We start from the raw sequence: 24,151 nt of genomic DNA, 5'->3' as shown, positions 1-24,151 counted from the left end.
AGGGCTGGGCATGGTACAGCCACACTGGAGGAGCTGCTGATGTGGTCACCCAGTGGCCCCACGTTCTGCTACTTTAGCCGCTGCGGTTCCAGAGAGCCCTGCGGTTCAGAATGTCGTCCTCCTGCTGTGCCAGAGATGAGCCCTCCCCCCAATAGCGGGATGGATCATGGGGAGGGGACGGGAAGAGAATGGGGGCCCAAGGCTGTGGGGAGGCATGGAGGAGTCCCATGGGGAGGTCATGTCCCCCCCCTTTAGCTGGTGCCCCCTTTCGTGTCCCTCCCATGAGTGCAGCGTACCAGTAAGAAATGAATTCTACTTGCCCCACTGTTACTGTGCGACTACTGCAAGCCTTTAAATGGAGTAAAGTAGCAAATGTCTTGTTGCTGATCAAGATAAGAGGCTACATTGCTGATGTTTAGCATTGCATTGGAATGCCATGCTGCGTTCATGGACCAACAGCTCCCTAAACATCTTTATCTCACTTGAGGGCTGTCTTCTTCAGTTATTGTCTCCTGTACCCCCATAGCCCTAATTTCTTTACCCTGGCCACATGAAAAGCCGCCTTTCCAAAATGATCTGGGAGTTTGTTTAGCATTATATTTATTTTTTATGGATAATTTTCAATAAGAAAGTGGCTTAACTTTCAAAGATGCTGCAAATTCACAGGTTACATTGATTTCATTAGGACTTGCAGGAGTCAGCACCTTTTGAAATTCAGGCTGTGTTTTTAAAAAGGTGTTGAAATTACCAATACAATTGCTGACTTTCATGCATTCAGTAGTTTAGGGACCAAAATGCATTTGATAAAAGGTTACCGGTTGGTTTCCATGAAATCTAGTTAATGTAGCAGGTTAGCAACATTTATGAATCCTTCCTGCTGTGTCACCTAGGAACATATATATGTAGGAGCAGTTATACTGCAGGAGATCACTGGTGCATCTAATCTAGTATCCTGCCTCTGGCTGTGGCCTGTGCCTCAGAGATAGGTGAAAACCCCCACCATGGGGCATGTAGCCAATTGTGCAATACTGTGTATTGGATAGGGAGAGAGTTCTTTCCCAGATCCATCTGGCTGTTGACATAAGGCCTGAAGCAGAAGGAAACTCAGGAGAATTCTATAAGTGCTGCAAAGCAGTTTAACTTCTGGAAGAAGCCTTTTTATCATTCATCCTTGGGAACTAGTCTCTTGTCAGTATATTCTTTATCTGATGCCCCAGAAACTAAGGCTGTTGTTCTGTAAGGTTAAATTAAGTGTTTGCTGCTATCCGTCATATTGCATTCTGGTTTTTTTAATGACTATTTCCCTATTGTATTAGTAATTGGAAGCTTCACAAATATGGCCAAGATTTTAAAGTTTGGCTCCTCAATTCATATTTAGGCACCTAAATAAGTAGCCTGTATTTCAAAAGTGCTGAGCTCCTCCCAGCTCCCATTGAAGATTTTAAAATCTTGGTCTGTGGTTTTTATCCCCAAGGTTTACAGGTTTTTTCTATGAATGTCATGGACATGGACAAAATGGTTGTATTAATTATTCAGATTATGGTGATTATGGAGCAAGATAAAGCCCTATATTTGTGTTTTTCCTCATACCACATCCTAAGCAACATACATACAAACTCTACTTTTATTCTGCTCTTGTCAGCTATTTAGAATGAAATCCGAGATTCCAGGAAAGTAAAACCAATTCTTGTTTTCATTAGTTGTTGGGAAAGGGACCTTTGAATTTCTTACTGTACTGAGAAGTTCCCAGCTGATTGTATCAGTAATAAATCCCAGTGGAAATCAAGGCAGTATAGATTTGTGACCTGATGGGCAGGATAGCCTTGGTCTCTAACTACTGTAAGTTTGTGCATTTCTCTAGCAGGTAGAAGGACCACAAAGGTAATTGAAGTCTTGGTTAGCTGATTTAATAGTTACTGAGAGTAAATTCAACAGTGGATCTTTAAATAGAAAAGATGGAACAACAATATATATTGCCCCCTGGTCTTGTCATACATCTTCATGAAACAGTTTGTATTTACTTTACAGAGTACTATTTGTAACATTAAAATAAGCCCCCAAACAATGGTAGCTTCAACAAAATGTATTAATCACTAGACTTTATTTTATTTATGCAGCAAATTGTTACTACATACAGAACTTTACCTACAGGTTCAACAAATCTGCCCAGACTCAAAATAAAATGATGCATGCTTTTCTTTTTTGCATTAAATTGAAGAAAAACACTTCGAACTTGGAGAGAATGAAATCCTATATTTTTTTTAATGGAGCCCTTAAGCAAGGAGTATTAGATATCCTTTATTGCATACAGCCTGATTTTTCTTTAAACTATTTTAGATGCTACATGGGGCCCAAACTAATTGGCTATGTAACACTGGATAAACAATAATTAAGAAGAATATAAAAGGAATAAAGAATTCTCCTGATTGATGGCCCTGGGACCATTCTGGCTCCATGGGTGTGCAATTAAATATCCTATAAGACATACCTGTTCTTTGTAACCACTGTGCAGTCAATTCCTGGAGTAAAAGAATTCTGAGCTTGAAACAGAGTATCTCATGCTGTTACCAGAGTAAAGATTTTTTAAATGAAGTTGCAGAAAGATACCCTGATGGATAGTTTGTTACTGCCTGTTTAGAAAGAATCCGGCAAGGTTCGTTCTCTCTCTCTTTTTTTTAAATGGAAATAACATGAAAATGTTAACAGCATCAGCCAAAGAATGAAATAAGTAATTTATTAAAGATATTTAACTACCTGGCTTCTCACAATTGTAACAAATTTGTAAACAAAACCTTTCACAAATACTAGTAGACATTTGCAAGAAATGTTCAATCTTATTTTTGCAAAGTGCAAAAGGGGAATAAGCCCTATTGCATTTCTAGAATTATATAAAGGGTTTGATCCTGCAAACACATACATAAGTAGCCCATATTTATGCAACATTCTCATTAAAAGGGGCTAATTTATGTGGTTAATTTATGAGGAAAGATTAGGGTATCAATTCTACTCCTATTGAAATTATTGTCAAAACTCAAATTTGTTCTGTAAATTTAGGACTGGGCCCTCAATCCACCTGAGGAGGCATTTATACCATGTTCACTTTGCTTTGAGTGCCTTAACTGAATACTTATGCCTAGATTGTAAACTCTTCAAGGCAGGGGCTGTCCTCTTGTTATGTGTGTGTATTACAGTTTACTAATATTCAAGGTTTTTACTCAAGAGTTTGGTTTGGTGATTTTTTTTAATCTATCCCTGTCAGAATCAGCAGGTTCTCTACCTTCTCCATTACTTTAAACTCCAATCTGTCCTAAAAACTTGCTTCATGGCTACCATACAGCCAAGTAGTGGATAAGAGAGATCTATATGGTAGATCAGGGGATTGAGAGGTCTGGTGCAGAATTCTAGCACTGGGCCCCTGACTAAGATCATCCTTTGAGTAATTTAAAACAAGTTTTGTATCAAAAGCAGGTGGCATGATGCTGCAGTAATGGATGGCCATGTATGGGGGATGTCGGATAGAGTTATAACATTCAACCTCTAGCTCTCTAAAAAATAAATTGGAAGGGTTGGGCCTGGCTGGGAATAACTATAACTGAAGCCTAACTAATTTTTGGCAAAGAACAGGGTTTGCCTTTGAATGAGTTAATTTAAGATGGTTTTATTATAGCTGTGGCCTTAGGATAAGAAGTGCAGTGCAGATTTGTTTAATAAAAAAAATTGTTAATCAAAATACCTAATTTTCTTACTTATCACTCCTGTCCATGCACAATTAAGTAGTATGTGATTAAGTTATCCTTTTAATGGATTTCCTCTTTATCTATCACTCATTCATGTAGACTTTTCTGTAATGTAGTTGCCTCCAAATAGACACACATACCATTCGTTAAGTTGTTGTGGTGGTGAGACAAGTGTAAGCATAGGCATTAATATTCACTTTGATTTTAGAACTGTGGAATGAATTTGACAAAGGAGTATCTTTATGATTTTTAAACTGTATTTGTTAAGCACAGACAGTGGGGTTGGAGCAAACAAAGAGCTCACTCCTGCAAATGCTTACTATTGGTCTTAATTTTTAGTAAAGAGAATAGTCCTGTTGATGCTGCCTAGTAATGTGTGCAGGATTGGGCCCTTTGTTTTATTCCCTCCCCTGAGAAACTGGCAGATCCTCAAGACATATATGGCTTGTGGGCCAGGCTTCCAGTTTCTTCCACAGGCCAGAAAGCAGGTGAGAAAACCCCATACTCCTTCCCCACTTTCACCTGGTTAATGTAGGAAACTCTACAAAGAGCCTCAAGGAGTTTCCTGGCCCCTGTATGTGTTTTTCCATAGTGGCAGGAGCTGGCCTTTAAGCCTTATCACCATTATGCTTTGATAACAGTTTAGGGGGAAAGGGAACTGACTGGGGCAGAAGAAAAAGAATAGAGTGAAATTAAAATGTAATCTTTTGCAGAATATTAACTTTACCTGCCACAAAGAAACACATACTATAAACTTCCATACTTATAAGGTAAAGCTAATTGACTTCAATGGGGCCAGGATTTCACCGAATTTCTTGTATGTTTGTAGTACTTGTTCCAGGTGGTGGTGTGTGTTCTATGTAATAGGGTTAACATTTTACAATAAGTCATTTGGTAAAGATTGCTTGGAATGAATTATTTTCCAGTTTGTGTAGGGACCATGTAGTTGGTCCGCTCCGTTTAGCATGAGCGAATGGCTCCATTATACATGAGAATACTTCTTAATACTGGAATAGCACAGACTTCTTCATGTCCTTTACCACTGGAATGAGTGAGCAGAGGGTAGCACCAAAAATCATGGTCACACTACTGGTCCAGTGGTTTGTTCCATTGGAATCTTCACTGCCCTTTCAGACTCTGAAATCCTTCAACCAGAGAGACTTGAGAAATATAGCACCAGATAATAGCCTACTGGGAACGAGATCAGAGAGATCTTATCACACGAGTAGTTCTTACACTGGAGAGCACGGCTACGGGAGTCAGTGGAATTACTTGTGTGGGAAAGGGTTGCAGGATTGGGTCCATGGTCTCACTGGTTTTATTTCTGCAGCTGATGAGTGTTTGCCAATTAGGTGTACCTGTGGGAGGCTTTTACTTTTTATGTTTTGATTCCCCTCTGTTTTCATTTCTCATTGTGCTGATTTAAAAATGTACTAATCACTAATGTTGCAGGTGCAGGAGATGTGTCCACGTAGAAAAAACATGTATTGTTAATTTACTGTAAGTTAGACAAAAAAGCCATTTAGATGGTTCTAGGTACAATTATATGAAAAGATAATGTATAAATAATTCAATCAGCATTGCCAGAGGGAGGAATTCTTAAATGAATCTAATTATTCTCATTCCCATGTGATTTTGGACTTGAAATTAACCTTACAAAATGTGATCTTTTGCAGAGTATTAGCTTTAGCCAACCATAAAGCAGCACAAAATGTAACTTGCAGTGCTCATAAGTAAAAATCTATCTAATTTAAAGTATATGGAGTGCAAGGGGTAAAATGTCTGATGTAATCAAATTGTTCAATATAGATTTGGTCATCTGAGTATATAAATGGAGTGCCATGCAGTTTCATGTATGTGCATCCCTTTCTTTCAAAGTGACATTAAAAACTGAGGTCCTAGCTGCCTTTCTTCATATTAAGGTTCCCGTGGCACTTCTGGTCAGAGTAAAAAGAAAAGGAGTACTTGTGGCACCTTAGAGACTAACAAATTTATCTGAGCATAAACTTTCGTGAGCTACAGCTCACTTCATCAGATACATGCAGTAGAAAATAGAGTGGGGAGATTTTATATACACAGAGAACATGAAACAATGGGTGTTACTATACACACTGTAAGGAGAGTGATTGGGTAAGGTGAGCTATTACCGGCAGGAGAGGAAAAAAACCTTTTTTTAGTGATAATCAAGGTGGGCCATTTCCAGCAGTTGACAAGAATGTGTGAGGAACAGTAGTGGGGGGAAATAAACATGGGGAAATAGTTTTACTTTGTGTAATGACACATCCACTCCCAGTCTTTGTTCAAGCCTAAGTTAATGGTGTCCAGTTTGCAAATTAATTCCAATTCAGCAGTCTCTTGTTGGAGTCTGTTTTTGAAGTTTTTTTGTTGAAGAATTGCCACTTTTAGGTCTGTAATCAAGTGACCAAAGAGGTTGAAGTGTTCTCCGACTGGTTTTTGAATGTTATAATTCTTGACGTCTGATTTGTGTCCATTTATTCTTTTACGTAGAGACTGTCCAGTTTGACTAATGTACATGGCAGAAGGGCATTGCTGGCACATGATGGCATATATCACATTTGTAGATGTGCAGATGAACAAGCCTCTGATAGTGTGGCTGTTGTGATTAGGCCCTATGGTGGTATCCCCTGAATAGATATGTGGGCACAATTGGCAACGGGCTTTGTTGCAAGGATAGTTTCCTGGGTTAGTGGTTCTGTTGTATGGTGTGTGTTGCTGGTGAGTATTTGCTTCAGGTTGCGGGGCTGTCTGTAAGCAAGGACGGTCCTGTCTCCCAAGTTCTGTGAGAGTGATGGGTCGTCCTTCAGGATAGGTTGTAGATCCTTGATGATGATTTGGAGAGGTTTTAGTTGGGGGCTGAAGGTGATGGCTAGTGGCGTTCTGTTATTTTCTTTGTTGGGCCTGTCCTGTAGTAGGTAACTTCTGGGTACACTTCTGGCTCTGTCAATCTGTTTCTTCACTTCAGCAGGTGGGTATTGTAGTTGTAAGAACGCTTGATAGAGATCTTGTAGGTGTTTGTCTCTGTCTCAGGGGTTGGAGCAAATGCAGTTGTATCATAGAGCTTGGCTATAGACAATGGATCGTGTGGTGCGGTCTGGATGAAAGCTGGAGGCATGTAGGTAAGCATAGTGGTCAGTAGGTTTCCAGTATAGGGTAGTATTTATGGGTCCATCGCTTATTAGCACCGTAGTGTCCAGGAAGTGGATCTCTTGTGTGGACTGGTCCAGGCTGAGGTTGATGGTGGGATGGAAATTGCTGAAATCATGGTGGAATTCCTCAAGGGCTTCTTTTCTATGGGTCCAGATGATGAAGATGTCATCAATGTAGCACAAGTAGAGTAGGAGCATTAGGGGACGAGAGCTTAGGAAGCGTTGTTCTAAGTCAGCCATAAAAATGTTGGCATACTATGGGGCCATGCGGGTACCCATAGCAGTGCCGCTGATTTGAAGGTATAGATTTTCCCCAAATGTCAAATAGTTATGGGTGAGGACAAAGTCACAAAGTTCAGCCACCAGGTTTGCCGTGACATTATCGGGGATACTGTTCCTGACGGCTTGTGGTCCATCTTTGTGTGGAATGTTGGTGTAGAGGGCAAATACTCACCAGCAACCACACACCACACAACAAAACCACACACCACACTAACCCAGACCTAATAGTGGCAATTCTTCAACAAAAAGACTTCAAAAACAGACTCCAACGATAGTCTGCTGAATTGGAATTAATTTGCAAACTGGACACCATTAACTTAGGCTTGAATAAAGACTGGGAGTGGATGTGTCATTACACAAAGTAAAACTATTTCCCCATGTTTATTTCCCCCCACTACTGTTCCTCACACGTTCTTGTGAACTGCTGGAAATGGCCCACCTTGATTATCACTACAAAAGGTTTTTTTTCTCTCCTGCTGGTAATAGCTCACCTTACCCGATCACTCTCCTTACAGCGTGTATGGTAACACCCATTGTTTCATGTTCTCTGTGTATATAAAATCTCCCCACTCTATTTTCTACTGCATGTATCTGATGAAGTGAGCTGTAGCTCACAAAAGCTTATGCTCAAACAAATTTGTTAGTCTCTAAGGTGCCACAAGTACTCCTTTTCTTTTTGAGGATACAGACTAACACAGCTGCCACTCTGAAAACTGGTGAGAGTAGACATTTACCCTACTCTCCATGGCCAACAGTTCCTCTCTTTCTCCCAAGCTCGTTGTGCAGTGCTTGCTGCCACCCGCCAATCTATTCAGGTACTTTATGTATGGGCAGTTGCAGTTGCTTTGGGATCCTTTTGGGATGAAAAGTGCTCTATAAATGTAGGGTAGATTATCAGTAGGGTTGTTATTTGTAATGTAATGCTGCCATTCTTATACTGAATATAAACTGCAGTCTTGCCCAGAATTAGTACTCTTAAAATAAAACCAGCACCCCCCCCCATAGCTTTGGACTACCAGAGACAACAAATGATCCTTGTGCTCCATAACTGTGTAGTTCTTAGATACTGTGATGGTAGATATTTTTAGAAATACCACCCACAGTGGCTAAGTGATTTAGGAGAATGAGCCTTATTGAGATTCAGTGGGATGAATTCTCCAAAGTCACTTAAGTGCTTTTTAGAAAAAAAATTCGCCTTACATAGATACCTAAAAATAGACATCTAGTTCCATTGCATTGTTAATTTTCGAGTGCTTTCTGATGCAGCAATGCAGTTACCCTCTGTATGAAAAAATTCTATATAAAAAAGCCAAATCTAGAATAGGCTTTGTTTTACTAATTAAAAACAATCACCTATTTTATAGAATTATCTACGTCCACATGTATGGGTCCATCACTGACTTACCTGAGCACTTAGAATAGGAGAAAATAGGTTTACACTCCTACAACTTTGTTTCTAACTAGATTACACAAAAAATGCATCAAAGTTCTTTATGCAAAACATGTAAGCGGATTTGAGAAGGAAAGGCTCCTCCTTGCCGCCCCATGGATAAGGGGCCCTGCATTCCCCTATGTAGGAAATATAGACCTGTAGATCTGTCTAGTGGTAGATCCACTGGAAATTCCACTGCCTCATCTTAGACATCAGGAAAAGTTTCCTGACAGTGAAATCTTATAGGTTGTAGAACAGTCCTAAGAGCCAAATTCTGCTTGTTTTACTCATCTGAAACATCCTGTTGATTTCATCTTTCATACTATACTTTTTCTATTCTTTCTTATACTGTTATTCCCATTCCTTGAAAACCTTACCACTAGATTGTACAGAGTGCTAGAAGACAGAGTACAGACTAAAACTGCCTAAGAGGAGCTGGACTAGATTATTTAATAGGTCTTTTCCATTTCTAATTTATATGATCCTATGAATGTTCAGTTATCAGAGGGCTAGGAAATGGAGAACAAAGCAATCCCGAGTGATTTTAGACAATCATAATTACACAAGCAAATAGATCAAGAATATATGACCATGCAACCTGATGATTAAATACTGTATGTTGAAAAATGAGGTCAGACATTTCAGCCCACAAGTACACTCCCACAGAACCAGTTGTGTGCAGTTGTGGCCCAAGAGACAGAGTTACACTGGTGTGAAGGAGATCAGAATCAGAGACCTGGACTCTTATGGGGAACTTTAATTGAAGATGAGTATTTAGAGGACCGAAGAGTCTTCCAGTATAATGAAGAAATTAACTGAGAGTATTCTAGTGCACTTAAACTATGTAGACTGGTGGACAGAGCAGTAGCCTGGGACTCTGGAGATCTGAGTTCTAGTCTTGGTTCTACCACTGGCTTGTTGGGTGACCTTTGGCAAGTGTGTTTGCATCTCTATGCCTCAGTTTTCCCCATTTATAAAATGGGTTTCATATCATGACCTTCTTGTAAAGTGCTTTGAGATAGAAGGATGAAAAGTGCTGTATAAGAGCTAGGTAGTATTATCATCATTGAGTGTCCCCAACTCTCAATTAAGTCCCTGAGAAAGGATGGTCCAGTGGTTAGGGTGCAATCCTCAGACTTTGGAGATGTGCATTCAAGTCCCTGCTCTGCCACAAACTTCCTGTGTGATCCTGGGCAAGTCCCTTAGCTTTTCTATGCTTCAGTTCACTCTCTGTAAAATGGGGATGATAGCACTAGCCTGCCTCACAGGCATGGTGTGAGGATAAATATATTAAAGGTTTTGAGGTGGTCAGATTCTACGGTAATGGGGACCATATAAGTACCATCGATAGATGGCAATTGGCAGGAAACACTTAGCACTTCACAGAATTAGGCCTTCTGAGATTTAAATTTCCAGCAAAGAGTCCAGGCAGTATGACTTGGCACCAAAGTTCCCAAGTCTGATGTGACATCAAAAAAATCATTGAATTAAAGAAGTGAATTGCATTGACCTTGTACCATTAAGTCATTTTAAAGCACTAAATCAATCACTAGCATTAGCAGATATTAGGTACAAGAAAGCTTGAAGGAGCGTCAGTTATGCTGCCATCAATGTTGCTGTGGCTCAGAAGAGCTGAATGGTGCAGATGATATAATTGGAACTCTAGGTTTAAAAATAATCCCATATGCTACATGCTTTTAACAGAATGCTGGAAGAAGGCCGTGTACTGATAGAAAAGGACTGCCCCTGTGGCTATTAGGAGTAGTTAGAATATAAATACTGGGTCATCTCTCTGCCTGAGGAAAGACAGTGCAATTAGGAGAAAAGGCCAGATACATTAACCTATTGATGATCCATTCCATAAAGCTATGACTCGAGAACAGGTTTGAAAGATACAGATTCAGAAGAGAGGACTGCCTGATAAGACAATGAAAACACATAGTATTCCTTAAATAAGAAAGAAAGTGTTTATATATATATATATAATTCCATGTTAAAAAGTCTGATAATTAGTTTACTACTTTTAAAAAAATTAAATTTACACTGTGTCACTGAACATATTGAGGGTTGATTCTGGCTTCCGACTGTATGTGGTGCTCCCCCAGTGCCCAGACATGGTAAAGAAACCACAAGAGGCTGGGGGAGAATTCCCTCAGCACAGGAGTAGCATAGGATTGGCATAACTGGTGTAGGGGCATGCATGGTGGTATGGCTCTGTTTCTGGAATCATTGCACAGAATCTTCCCCACTCTCTTCTTTTAATGAAAATATTGTGGTCAAATGATTAATTAAGGAAACAACTCTCAGAAATACCAAAATGAAAACAGTACAAACTTTAGCAAGTCTACACTTGGTTTCCATTTGCTGGCTGACTCCCTTGTTTCTAAAAATTCCCATTACCCGAATTTAGGTTCTTGTCTGAAATGTGCATCACTTTTATGGAAAACTCACCATTCCAAACCCCCTGTTTATACAAAGTACATGTCCCTGTGCTTCTTGGACAAATGGGGGTCCACTGCATTTTGCTCTGAGGGCCAAATCCTCCAGCCCTGACTCATATTTGCTCTGGCAAAATCCCTGTTGAAGCCAGGGAAGATCTTGCCACACTTGAAGGATTCAGTCCTGTACATGGGATAGCTCAGGGGTGGGCAAACTTTTTGGCTCGAGGGCCACATCTTTGTGGGGAAATTCCATGCAGGGCCATGAATGTAGGGCTCAGGGCAGGGGGTTGGGGTGCAGGAGGGGTTGGGGTGCAGGGTGCAGCAGGGGTCTCAGGGCAGGGGGTTTGGGGCTCAGAGCAGGGGGTTGGGTGCAGGAGGGGTGCAGCAGGGGGCTCAGGGCAAGGAGTTGGGGTGTGGGGTACAGGAGGAGTTCAGGGTGTTGGCTCCGGCCTGGCGCCGCTTATCTGGAGTGGCTCTGGGGTGGCAGCAGCGCACAGCGGGGCTAAGGCAGGATCCCTGGCTACCCTAGCCCCGAAGTGGCCAGCACCACGTCCCTGCGGCCCCGGGTGGGGGGACGTGGGGGCAGAGGGCTCCATACGCTGCCCTCTCCTGTGAGTACTTCCTCCAAAGCTCCCATTGGCCGCAGTTTCCCATTCCTGGCCAATGGGACCTGTGGAGGGAGGTACCCACAGGTGAGGGCAGCGTGCGGAGCCCTCTGCTCCCCCAGGGGCTGCAGGGACATGGTGCCGGCTGCTTCTGGGAGCGACACAGGGCCCGCAGTGCCATGGGGGTGGCAATCCCGTGGGACAGATCCAAAGCCCTGAAGGGCCGGATCTGGCCCGTAGGCCGTAGTTTGCCCACCCTTGGTATAGCTTGATTTGTGCATTTAATTCAATTACAAGTTTTCTGCCAAACCGGGTTCCTTGTACGAATCCCTGGTGGTATCTGCTGGAGAAATAGCTAGATTTTTTTAATACATACTCTGCGGTTCAAAAGAGATAATCTATTTTCAGGAAACTGCAATGTTCCCATTATCATAAAAGGAAACATCCTGGAACTCTTTTCATTCAGCAGGAGCCCTGCTTATTTTCCACATTCTCTTTATACATGTTTTGGCACAAGCATAAAGTGGACCCACTAATTTATATTCTAGCTGATCAAGTGAGGGAGTCTCATTAATGCAAATTTTGGGTTGGGGGCAGGTCATCTTCACAACCTGCAATAAAAAGAAACTTTACTGAATACTTTCTCCCAGAAGGGGATGTTCCTGTTGGATGCAGTGGCTGAAAGGCAGTGGAACAAATCTCCTGTCATGTTTGTCCTCATTTTAATATCATCTGCACAACAGCTGTTGGCACTAATCCTGTTAGTCCCCGTCCTGTACTGTGAATAATGCCGAGGCTCGCTTTAGAACCTATCCATTCCCACTGAAGCCAATGGCAAAACTTCCACTGACTTCACTCATATCAGCAAGGAGCCTTTTAGTAACCAGAGACCCAATCTTTCCTTCCCCCATCTTAAATACTCCTTTTTCCTGCTACTTAGGATGTTGCTGGTAGAGGGTACATAGGGGTTGAATACGTCCTGCTTCATGGAGTCCTGCCAGTGGAGTAGCTGTGTATTCCATCACATAGCTTACAAAGGGGCTAAAAGTAATGAGCAAGTGACTTGCTCCTGGAGGCACTCAAGGCATCCCTGTAAGAGACTGAGCACTAACTTCACAGGTCTTGGTGTGCTTTCTCTGCTCTTGTAATAATACTCCCTCCACTACTAACTCCTTCCAGCTCTGCAGATCCAGCTCTGAGAACTCACCCTCCACCATAGTCTTCAGGCATGTTAAATCTTTCATGTCCATCTTTCCCTGGAGAACTGCTAGAAAATCCATCAGCTCCCTAGTAGCCTCATCCCATATCACTGAGCCAGGCACTGGAGAAGCAGCCCTGTATGGAGCAAGATAATGCTGAAATGAGTTAGGAGGGGCTGAGACACTATTTCCTTGGTGAGTTTAAATTCTTTGTTTTAATAGTATGTTCATGTGAATCAATGTTCTGCCTGTGCATGCCAGGCCAATGGGGAAAGCCTGGCCCGAAGGGGAGTGTAGCAGAAGCACATGGTGTCCGGAGCATGCATAGTTTTCAAAGTGGGTGGCAATGAAGGCACTTTGAGGATTTGCTGATTCAGTCCTCCGCCCCTCCCATCCTTGGCCTCTGCCATAAATTAAAAATCATCTCCCTTGTCAGGCCCCTGGGAAGACAGTAGCCGTGTAAACACCACTTGCCTTTTCCCCAGGGTGAATCTCTCCCACTTAAGCGCAGCAACCTCCGCTTATTCAGGGAAGTGTGAATTGCAGCCCTTTGAACTACCGAGGGTGAATCAGTCTGTATGGCTTTTCCATCTCTCTAAAGCGTGTGTGCCTAGATTCTCTCCTGCATCGAGATCCACTTGGTGCAAGAGGAAGGTGGGGATATTAGAGCATCAGATGCAGTGTAAGCACTTCTCTCATTTATACCAGATAGCTATCATCCTTAAGGGCCCATATGCCAGCTGTGAACTGTTGTGGCACAGTTGTGTTCTACACAAGACATCCCTCCCTGCCTCCAGTACACCCCATACACTGGTATTGGGGGGTGGCAGTTAATGCAGGAGCTGCTTGCATCAGCTTTGTGACATAATAGAGTCCTGTCCCCACCTTCCACAGAGGACTTTTTCATTTGGCTTGCTACTACCAGCTTCCATCTTCTTTTGAGCTGCTCAGGTTGCACAAAGGGGCTGGATCTAGAACAGAGAACCTGGCCCAATTGTTCTGTATTTCTCTGCTATAGAATACCAGGTAAAACCCCGCATAAGGGGGTAATGGGAAAATAAAAATGCAAAGTGTCTCATGGGAGATGCTTCTGTTCTGTGTGCCCTTCTCTTGTCATACTAGTTTAAATACAATGCCCACACAACACCTGTCGAGCCATACTTGATAGTTGTCAGATGGATGGCAAAAATTAAAAGATGAGAAAAATGTTCTTTTGTGTGACATAATCTGCTTTTGATACATTGGGTTATGTAGCTCTCAAAGTACTGGGCTGCTCCTACACATATTACAAACTTATGAGGGATAAATCTCTTCAACAGTTTGTGTTTCTTTTGTTCATTTTACTTTAGTGTAGGGGTTATACTCTTGTTTTATTTTTGCTTCAATCTGATGAAATTTTGGGTTTTGTTCATACATTTAATGTATGATCCATGAAAGGCAGTGAAGTCTACGTTGTCCCAATGGAAATGGAGATTGCATCTGGAAATGCCTTCTGTTCCAAGTGTTTTATGTATTTCAGCTGGGGAAATGGAATATTTAATTTCATTATTCAGCATGGGGCTATTCATTTTGTACAATGAAGGGAAATTCATCAATACCATCTTCAGCTTCCAGAAAAATGATACTTGGTGTGACTGTTTCACACACTCTATTTATATTTAATATCTTTCTCATCACTCGGCAATTATTCATCTTCTCCACTAACAGGTGAAATTCTTGCACCGAGTTACCGTAATTCCTCTGATCTCCTGAAAGCAATTCAATCACTGAAAGCAATTGTTTTTACTAACAGATTTCTTCAGACAGATTTACCAAATGCAAATAACCAAATAAAGGATATTTCTGCCAGTTAGAATTTTAAGAACATTTAGGCATACTTCATAATAGGTGGCAAATCAATGTTACCACATCTTGGTATTCATTGTACTAACATTAATGATGATGGATTCCTGGAGATGGATGCAAATGTGATACTGTAAGTAATTTCTTAGGAATGCCATTGAAATGCAACATTAATTCATGTCCTCTTGTTATGAAATGTCACCAGCTACTCCCATTCTTCACTGCTGTTTTTCCTTTTTAAAACCAATTCAGCGTAATATATGATATGGTCACTGTGAAGCCAAGCAAATTTATGATAATTTTAACTACACTTGCATATTGTTACTTTTAAATTTTAATTTCATTTTAGTGCTTCTGAAATCTACAGGCTCAGGAAAGATCAAAGAGTAGTTGTAATTTCTGTGACGGGCCTGACCCTGCTCCCACTGAAATCAATTAAAGTTTTTCTGTCTGCTTCAACAAGCACAGGGACTGGCTTAGTAAGACAACATGCGACTTTTCTGGCCATTAATAAAACAACATTTTCCTATTATCTCATTCTCCAGGAATGTTCAAATTATCTCTTATGCCAATTGATTCAAATTTCATGTTCTGGGAAGCATGACAGCTGGGAAGGAGGGTCTTGTGTTTAAGGCCCCAATCTGGGATTCAATAGATCTATGTTCACATCACAGCTCTATCGTGGATTTTCAGTGTGACTTTGGGCAAGCCACATATTCTCTCTGCCCCAGTTCCTTATCTGAAAGATAGAATAGTAATACTTTCCTCTTCCACAGGGGTATTGTGAAGATAAATTCATTAGTGTTTGGAAGGTTTGCAGACACTACAAGGATGAGGATCATATGAGAAAATAGTCTTACTCAGATACTCTGCCATACTGTTACTCTTTGTTTTCACTGTATGCCTGTAATGGTGTTCACTCACCACAAGAGCTCCTCCTCCTGGGCAGGCATGGCATAGCAGTTCTTCCTGCATGGCACCCCCTGCCAAGTGGTCATTTCGTCACTACAGTGGTCTCTCTTCCTGTAATTCACAGTGCTCCCTACTCACAACTCATCCCTCTGGCTAGGTCACTATATACCCCCACCCACCCCTCCCTTCTGGGGTATCAAAGTCTTGCTGGACTAGCTGTCCAGATTGCACCTCAAACAGTCCAGCACCACTTCCCAGTGGCTGGTAGGGGAATCCAGGCCTTACCTCTATACTGGATTCCAGTCCAGCGACCCCATAACCAGCAGCCAAGGTCTACACAGTCTCCCTCCTTGCTGCTGTTTCTCTGAGCTTCTTCCTACTCTGCCTTTTCAGGCATTCTTTCTCCACAACTCCTCTGGGGTTGACCCTTCTTCCAGGGGCAGGATCCTAGGACTTATTCTCCCTGCTAGGTTTCTTGCTCCCAGAGAATGACTACAGACTCTCTCCCTGCAGCCTCCTAGTACTACAAACTTCCCCTCTTTATAATTCTTTGCCAGCTGGGCATCATCAGCAATTAGTATTTATCAATCCCTGGGCCTCCCATCAGGTACAACTGTGAAGGTTAATTGGTCCCTTCTGGGCCACCGTCACCCCTTCAGAGCTGGTGTGGGGATGAACACTCCATCACAGTGCCTCTTCAACTATTGTTTTCTTAAAATCTTCTTCTTCTAGGAAATATTTCTTCCTCCTTTTGCTCACCAGAAATCTCTCTTCTCACTTTCCCTTTCCTGAGCTGTTGTCCCATATCTTCTCTTGTGGTTTTTTCACTTGTCTTTCCCAGAGCATAAGATCACCAAATGGCTGTGACTGAGGAGTACCATGTAAGTTAAGCATCGTATCAATAATTTTTAATAATAGTGATTGGACTGGCTGATGTGTACATGGGTTACTTAATTGGTGTGATATATACTTCAGATATGAACAATTAAAAAGCTCAGAGCTACAGTCCTTTTTTCACAGAAATTTACATTGATTTCAGTAATAAGCATTATCTTCATGGGGAATTTTCCACAATGGATGGCACTGCTGGAACTTCAATTTGTAGTGAAGCTAACAGTATATTTTATGTTTATGATTTTTTCTTACCAAATGGGCAAATTTTCAGAGGTCCTTTACTCAGCACCTGAAATTGTCTACATATTTTCACATCTATAATTTGGCACACAGAGAACTCTGATTTGTGCTTTCTAAATGCATTTGCCCATGTGGATAGATTAGTTAGGCATCTACACAATTTGTATTCACAACTGCAGGACCCAAACCTGACTTCAATGGGAGCAAGATTGGACTCATTTTGAAAAATTCTATTTGGAAAAGGTGAGACATGAAAAATTGGAGGCACCAGTTTTTTTTTTTGTTTTTTTTTAAATGTAGCCCTCAGTGCAATTTTCAAAAGCAGCACACAACCGTGCAGTCTTGTGCATGCACAGACCTTGATTTTTGCATTGAGACTGGTACATATTCACACTCATCAGTTTGCATACGGGCATCTGAGTTTGTGTACAATTTGCACGTGCAGAAGAAATGCACATACCTTTTTAAAAACCCTCCCTAAGTTGCATAATGATGTAAGACAGTGATTCTCATAACTTTAGGGCAACCATACAAATTGTCCAGACTACAAGCTTGATTCTGATCTTCCATACCAGTGTAAATCAAGATTAACTTATCAAACACAGTGGAGTTACACTGATGTATCTGCTGTAAATGAGACCAGAATCTAGCTGAAAGTCTTTTAGCTATACTAGTCAGTGACCTTGATATCCTTTACCAGTAGGCAGACTTTCTTGACACTGGCACTGATGGAGATAAGGGGGGGGAAAAAACCTGTTAGGTCTTCCAGTCTATCTAGCTTCTGTGATCTACTAATATATGTCAGTTATAACCAATTATTCCTCCTCCTTAGCATTAGCATCTTTTAGGTCTGAAATATCCTGGTGGCTCACATTCATCTGCCATTTTGTTATAGTCCATGATACTTCTGAATGTTTTTTTAAGGTTCTAATGCCATTTGGTGTTCCAGCATAGAGCTTATATCATCCCACAATTTTCCATCTGCTTGGCCTGAGATTCTAAGAACGTGCAGTACAAACAATATAAAACCAACGTCCAACCTCTAGGTCAGGGGTTTTCACAAGAAAAGCCTCTGGTGGCCGCATGCCATTTGAGAAACGCTGCTCTAGGTTATCTAACCACCCAGTGTTGTATATAGCATAGAATTGGGTTGAGAGGAAAAGAATGTATTGTAAGGAGGAATTCCAAGCACAGGGAGGGGCATGAGTAAAGGTATAAAGCTGGGAATGGGAGAAGCAGACTCAAGGGAGGAGCTAGGAGAGAGGATTTAGAGGAGAGGAAGGAATGAGGGGAGAGAGAAAGAGGAAATAAGAGCAGGCTGGGGCAAACTGTGAAGCACTGAAGCGGAGGAAAAGGGCCTTGACATTGATACAGCAAAGGACAAGAAGCCAGTGAAGGAGGGGATGATGAGGTCAAAAGAGTGGGAGAGGAAAGTTATTTTAGCAGCAATATTTTAAATAGACTGGATGGAGGGAAAGTTGAGATGTACAGTCACTGCTATCTATACATCAGTGTTATCTGAACTACAGCAGTAATTGCCATTGCAGTTATGGGGAAATACTGATGATTGTGATTTGCCAAGCAGTGCAGGGTATTTAGCTACTGATTCTCCTTTAGTTTAAATGAAAGATAGGTGATCAAATCCCTGAACGGATCTGAAAACTTCAACTGCCATATCTCCATCACCAACATTTTACTGCAAATGTAGGCATATTAATGACATCCACAGTAAGGTATGTTAGATAGTGGTCCTAAATTAATTTTGTTATGAAAATTTAATTGTCTCTGTGGTGCAACCATCAAGTAAGAAGAGCTACTGCCAAATAGAATAATGCTGAATGTCTCTTCTCAAACAAATGAGAATGCTTTATTCAAAACTAATTTATTTGTCTGTAAATGTGTGGAAAATGTCTGTACAACCATGCGGCCTTCAAACAGGTGGCAAGATTCATATCTTACTTGTAAACAATTTAATTTTCCTTAATAAAACCTCCATTCAGACATTGTAGATATAAAGCCAGCCAACATGGAGGATCTGACAGAAGTGATTACTGCATCCGAGTTTCATCCCCACCATTGCAATCTCTTTGTCTACAGCAGCAGCAAAGGATCCTTGAGACTCTGTGACATGAGGGCATCAGCCCTCTGTGACAAACATTCCAAACGTAAGTTCCTAAACTACGTTTTGCTGCAAATGCTTGCTAATGTTCATCATTTGTAGATAGTGCACCTCTGTGTATGTACTGGAGTGCAAGATGTTACCAAATGTGCTAGCTTGTCAGTTACAAACATGCTAAAAAAAACAAAACAGTGACAAAAACTGAGCAAACCATTGAATCTATACAAGAGTTGTTTAGGGACTTGATTGGAAGCACTTCTCTAACTCCTCCTCCTTGCAGTTCATACTACAAACACAGCTGAGTGAAAAGCCCACAACCTGCTATCAATAGACAGATGGTTCTGAACAGTTTAGATAGTCTCTTTGTGAAGAGACTAGGAAAGTACTGTTTAGTATGGATACGCATCTGCTATTCTGAAGTGCAAATTTGAGTTTTGGGGCAAGCATATTTTGTCAATCCAAACTTGATACAAAAAAAAAAAAAAGATCAAGGGAAGCATTTTCAGGGTGCATGAATGTTAAGGTATCACTTGAAGTTTTGGCCCCAAATTTTTCAGATAAATGTAATTTCTACGCATTGTTTTTGCTCAGCTAAACAAATGAAGTAACTAATAATATATAAGCCATGTAATATGGGAAAGGAGGTTATTTCAAAATTGAACAATAAAAGGAATAAAACATTGTGGTACTATAAAAAGTATTCAGTAGTTGGCCTAATGTGGATGTATATAGCTTGTGAGATTCATATCAAGAAGTTGTAGCTATTTCATCTGATGACCAAATGAGGAATGTGGAATCTGCAAATGGAAAAAGGGAGTTATCTTAAATTCATGATAGCACCAGAATATAAATTACCATAAGGCTGTGTTTTTTCATGAAGAGTCTATGAAGTGAGGTATGGAATACATTACATTATGAAATAATTTGGCTATCAGCTCTTTAGAGTCCAAATAGGAGAGCATAGACACATGGAGTCCTTTGAAACCCAGCTGGAGAATGGCTTAAGTGTGATAGGTTTAAAGATATCAAGGTCATATGATGGAGAGGGCATTTGCCATGGAGAAGCTTTTTAAATAGACGAAGGTTAATACATAATGAAAGAGAAAACTAAACCAATAAATGGCTCTCACGTTACCTTGGTTCTGATATATGTTTTCTTGCCTGGGGCAAGGGTAAAATATTGAACCTAAAGATAAATGGTTAAATTATAGCTCTGACTGCCAGTGGGAAAACCTGTGGAGAAGCTTAGCAGTTCTAATGCCCAAGTGGTGGTGAAGGGAGGCATAATGGGACATTTCAGGGAGCAGCACTTACTATACTTGTACAAAAAGTGTACTGTGTGCTTTCTCCTACTGCTATCCACCTGATACTAGTTGAGACACTGGGAGGATGGTGCCCAGCCACGTCTCTAATTAGGTTCACCAGGGAAAGGAGACCAAAGCCCTGAGGTAAGTGGGGAAGTGGGATACCGGGAGGAAGCATGAGCAGGAGCGTGCAAGAGGGCAAGGCTCCTGCCTCATACTGAGAAAGAGGGATGATCAGCAAGTTACCTCAAGTGCCTATACACAAATGCAAGAAGCCTGGGAAACAAGCAGGCAGAACTGGAAGTCCTGGCACAGTCAAGGAATTATGATGTGATTGGAATAACAGATACTTGGTGGGATAACTCACATGACTGGGGTACTGTCATTGATGGATATAAACTGTTCAGGAAGGACAGGCAGGGCAGAAAAGGTGGGGGAGTTGCACTGTATGTAAGGGAGCAGTATGACTGCTCAGAGCTCAAGTATGAACCTGCAAAAAAACCTGAGCATCTCTGGATTAAGTTTAGAAGTGTGAGCAACAAGGGTGATGTCATGGTGGGAGTCTGCTATAGACCACCGGACCAGGAGGATGAGGTGGACGAGGCTTTCTTCCGGCAACTCACAGAAGTTACTAGATCACAGGCCCTGGTTCTCATGGGAGACTTCAATCACCCTGATATCTTCTGGGAGAGCAATACAGCGGTGCACAGACAATCCAGGAAGTTTTTGGAAAATGTAGGGGACAATTTCCTGGTACAAGTGCTGGGGGAACTCACTAGGGGCAGAGCTCTTCTTGACCTGTTGCTCACAAACCGGGAAGAATTAGTAGGGGAAGCTGAAGTGGATGGGAACCTGGGAGGCAGTGACCATGAGGTGGTCGAGTTCAGGATCCTGACACAGGGAAGAAAGGAGAGCAGCAGAATACGGACCCTGGACTTCAGAAAAGCAGACTTTGACTCCCTCAGGGAACTGATGGGCAGGATCCCCTGAGAGAATAACATGAGGGGAAAGGAGTCCAGGAGAGCTGGCTGTATTTTAAAAAATCCTTATTGAGGTTACAGGGACAAACCATCCCGATGTGTAGAAAGAATAGTAAATATGGCAGGCGACCAGGTTGGCTTAACAGTGAAATCCTTGCTGATCTTAAACTCAAAAAAGAAGCTTACAAGAAGTGGAAGATTGGACAAATGACCAGGGAAGAGTATAAAAGTATTGCTCAGGCATGCAGGAGTGAAATCAGGAAGGCCAAATCATACCTGGAGTTGCAGCTAGCAAGAGATGTTAAGAGTAACAAGAAGGGTTTCTTCAGGTATGTTAGCAACAAGAAGAAAGTCAAGGAAAGTGTGGGCCCCTTACTGAATGAGGGAGACAACCGAGTGACAGAGGATGTGGAAAAAGCTAATGTACTCAATGCTTTTTTTGCCTCTATCTTCACGAACAAGGTCAACTCCCAGACTGCTGCACTGGGCAGCACAGCATGGGGAGGAGGTGACCAGCCCTCTGAGGAGAAAGAAGTGGTTTGGGGCTATTTAGAAAACCTGGATGAGCACAAGTCCATGGGGCCGGATATGCTGCATCCGAGAGTGCTAAAGGAGTTGGCGGCTGTGATTGCAGAGCCATTGGCCATTATCTTTGAAAACTCGTGGTGAACGGGGGAAGTCCCGGATGACTGGAAAAAAGCTAATGTAGTGCCCATCTTTAAAAAAGGGAAAAAGGAGGATCCTGGGAACTACAGGCCAGTCAGCCTCACCTCAGTCCCTGGAAAAATCATGGAGCAGGTCCTCAAGGAATCAATTCTGAAGCACTTAGAGGAGAGGAAAGTGATCAGGAACAGTCAGCATGGATTCACCAAGGGCAAGTCATGCCTGACTAATCTAATTGCCTTCTATGACAAGATAACTGGCTCTGAGGATGGGGGGAAAGCAGTGGACATGTTGTTCCTTGACTTTAGCAAAGCTTTTGACACTGTCTCCCACAGTATTCTTGCCAACAAGTTAAAGAAGTATGGGCTGGATGAATGGACTATGAGGTGGATAGAAAGTTGGCTAGATTGTCGGGCTCAACGGGTAGTGATCAATGGCTCCATGTCTCGTTGGCAGCCGGTATCAAGTGGAGTGCCCCAAGGGTTGTTCAATATCTTCATAAATGATCTGGAGGATGGTGTGGATTGCACCCTCAGCAAGTTTGCAGATGACACTAAACTGGGAGGAGAGGTAGATACGCTGGAGGGTAGGGATAGGATACAGAGGGCCCTAGACAAATTAGAGGATTGGGCCAAAAGAAATCTGATGAGGTTCAATAAGGATAAGTACAGGGTCCTGCACTTAGGATGGAAGAATCCCATGCACCGCTACAGACTAGGGACCGAATGGCTCAGCAGCAGTTCTGCAGAAAAGGACCTAGGAGTTACAGTGGACGAGAAGCTGGATATGAGTCAACAGTGTGCCCTTGTTGCCAAGAAGGCTAACAGCATTTTGGGATGTATATGTAGGGGCATTGCCAGCAGATCAAGGGACATGATCGTTCCCCTCTTTTCGACATTGGTGAGGCCTCATCTGGAGTACTGTGTCCAGTTTTGGGCCCCACACTACAAGAAGGATGTGGAAAATTGGAAAGAATCCAGCGGAGGGCAACAAAAATGATTAGGGGACTGGAACACATGACTTATGAGGAGAGGCTGAGGGAACTGGGATTGTTTAGTCTGCGGAAGAGAAGAAGGAGGGGGGATTTGATAGCTGTTTTCAACTATCTGAAAGGGGGTTCCAAAGAGGATGGATCTAGACTGTTCTCAGTGGTAGCTGATGACAGAACAAGGAGTAATGGTCTCCAGTTGCAGTGGGGGAGGTTTAGGTTGGGTATTAGGAAAAGCTTTTTCACTAGGAGGGTGGTGAAACACTGGAATGCGTTACCTAGGGAGGTGGTGGAATCTCCTTCCTTAGATATTTTTAAGGTCAGGCTTGACAAAGCCCTGGCTGGGATGATTTAGTTGGGGATTGCTTTGAGCAGGGGGTTGGACTAGATGACCTCCTGAGGTCCCTTCCAACCCTGATATTCTATGATTCTATGATGATCTGCCCTACGCAGTTCTATCAATTCTAGTGCTTTTGCAGGCCTTTTGTTCAGAGAGTGTACACAGACAAACCATGGTGACCCCCAGAGGGGGAACCGGTGAAAAGGGTTTCCCTGCATCACTTTCCCCATTGGACCTGTCTGGGGTCAGCATTGATATTGGCAATAACATGTACATAAAGAAGAAGGCGAACCATGGACTGCGAGTACCATACATTGGGTGTTAAGAATAAAACAGGTGCAAAAAAATTAATGGTACAAGACTCTTTGCACCTCAAATATTTATCTAACTATGACTCTGAATTCCGCTGGAGCCACTAAAAAGTAGAAGTTAAAGAATATCTTTAATTGTTTGTTTATAATTAAGTCAGTGTGAACGGGTGTGTAACAGCATGGCATGCACCTCTTGCGAGCGCTCCCTTCTGGTCAGGTGTGTCTGCACTTATGAGTTTATGGTGTCCCCCTTCTGGCAATTTCTCTAGCAGTTTCTAGTGACTCAGCCCTCTGGCCAAGTCACTCACAGTCTGTACAGAACACAACTCAAACAGATCTCTTCTTGGTTATTAGTCCAACAACGTTTTTAAGCACTCCTGGCCCTGGTAGAGACCATGCCCCCAGGGCTTCCACCCTGGAGATTCCTTGCCCACTCTGGTCTGTTCTGGCCCCAGCTCTCCAGCTGGGCCTCTTAACAGTTCAGATCACCTTCTGGGGCTTTATTACTGTCTAATTGTAAGCCACTTCCCCAGGCTGGCACAGTACTCCAGGTTCTAGCACAGGGACCACCATGTCTCTTTAACAAACCTGCTTTCAGTTCCCTGGGCCACTTCCCTGCAGCCCGAGGTTTCACAGTGCTTCAGGGGTCTTCTATGTTCAGGCCCAGCAGCTAGCCAGGAGCTCTTTCTTTCTCT

The 24,151-nt window shown here is 42.2% G+C and overlaps 1 protein-coding gene across 2 annotated transcripts in view; it reads left to right on the top strand.

Annotated features, from left to right (window-relative positions):
* Positions 1-24,151, top strand: part of PPP2R2C (protein phosphatase 2 regulatory subunit Bgamma) — a 282,079-nt gene that overhangs the window by 211,536 nt on the left and 46,392 nt on the right. For both annotated transcript variants that reach the window (XM_077814650.1, XM_077814651.1), the window contains one exon: positions 18,752-18,916. In XM_077814650.1, the coding sequence (XP_077670776.1) occupies positions 18,752-18,916 (165 nt within the window). The remainder of the gene's footprint in view (positions 1-18,751; positions 18,917-24,151) is intronic.

The sequence above is a fragment of the Eretmochelys imbricata genome, chromosome 4 (genome assembly GCF_965152235.1).
Source record: "Eretmochelys imbricata isolate rEreImb1 chromosome 4, rEreImb1.hap1, whole genome shotgun sequence".
In the NCBI taxonomy this organism is placed as follows: Eukaryota; Metazoa; Chordata; order Testudines; family Cheloniidae; genus Eretmochelys; species Eretmochelys imbricata.
The sequence above is the reverse complement of the archived record's forward strand: the minus strand, read 5'-3'. Positions and strand labels throughout refer to the sequence as shown.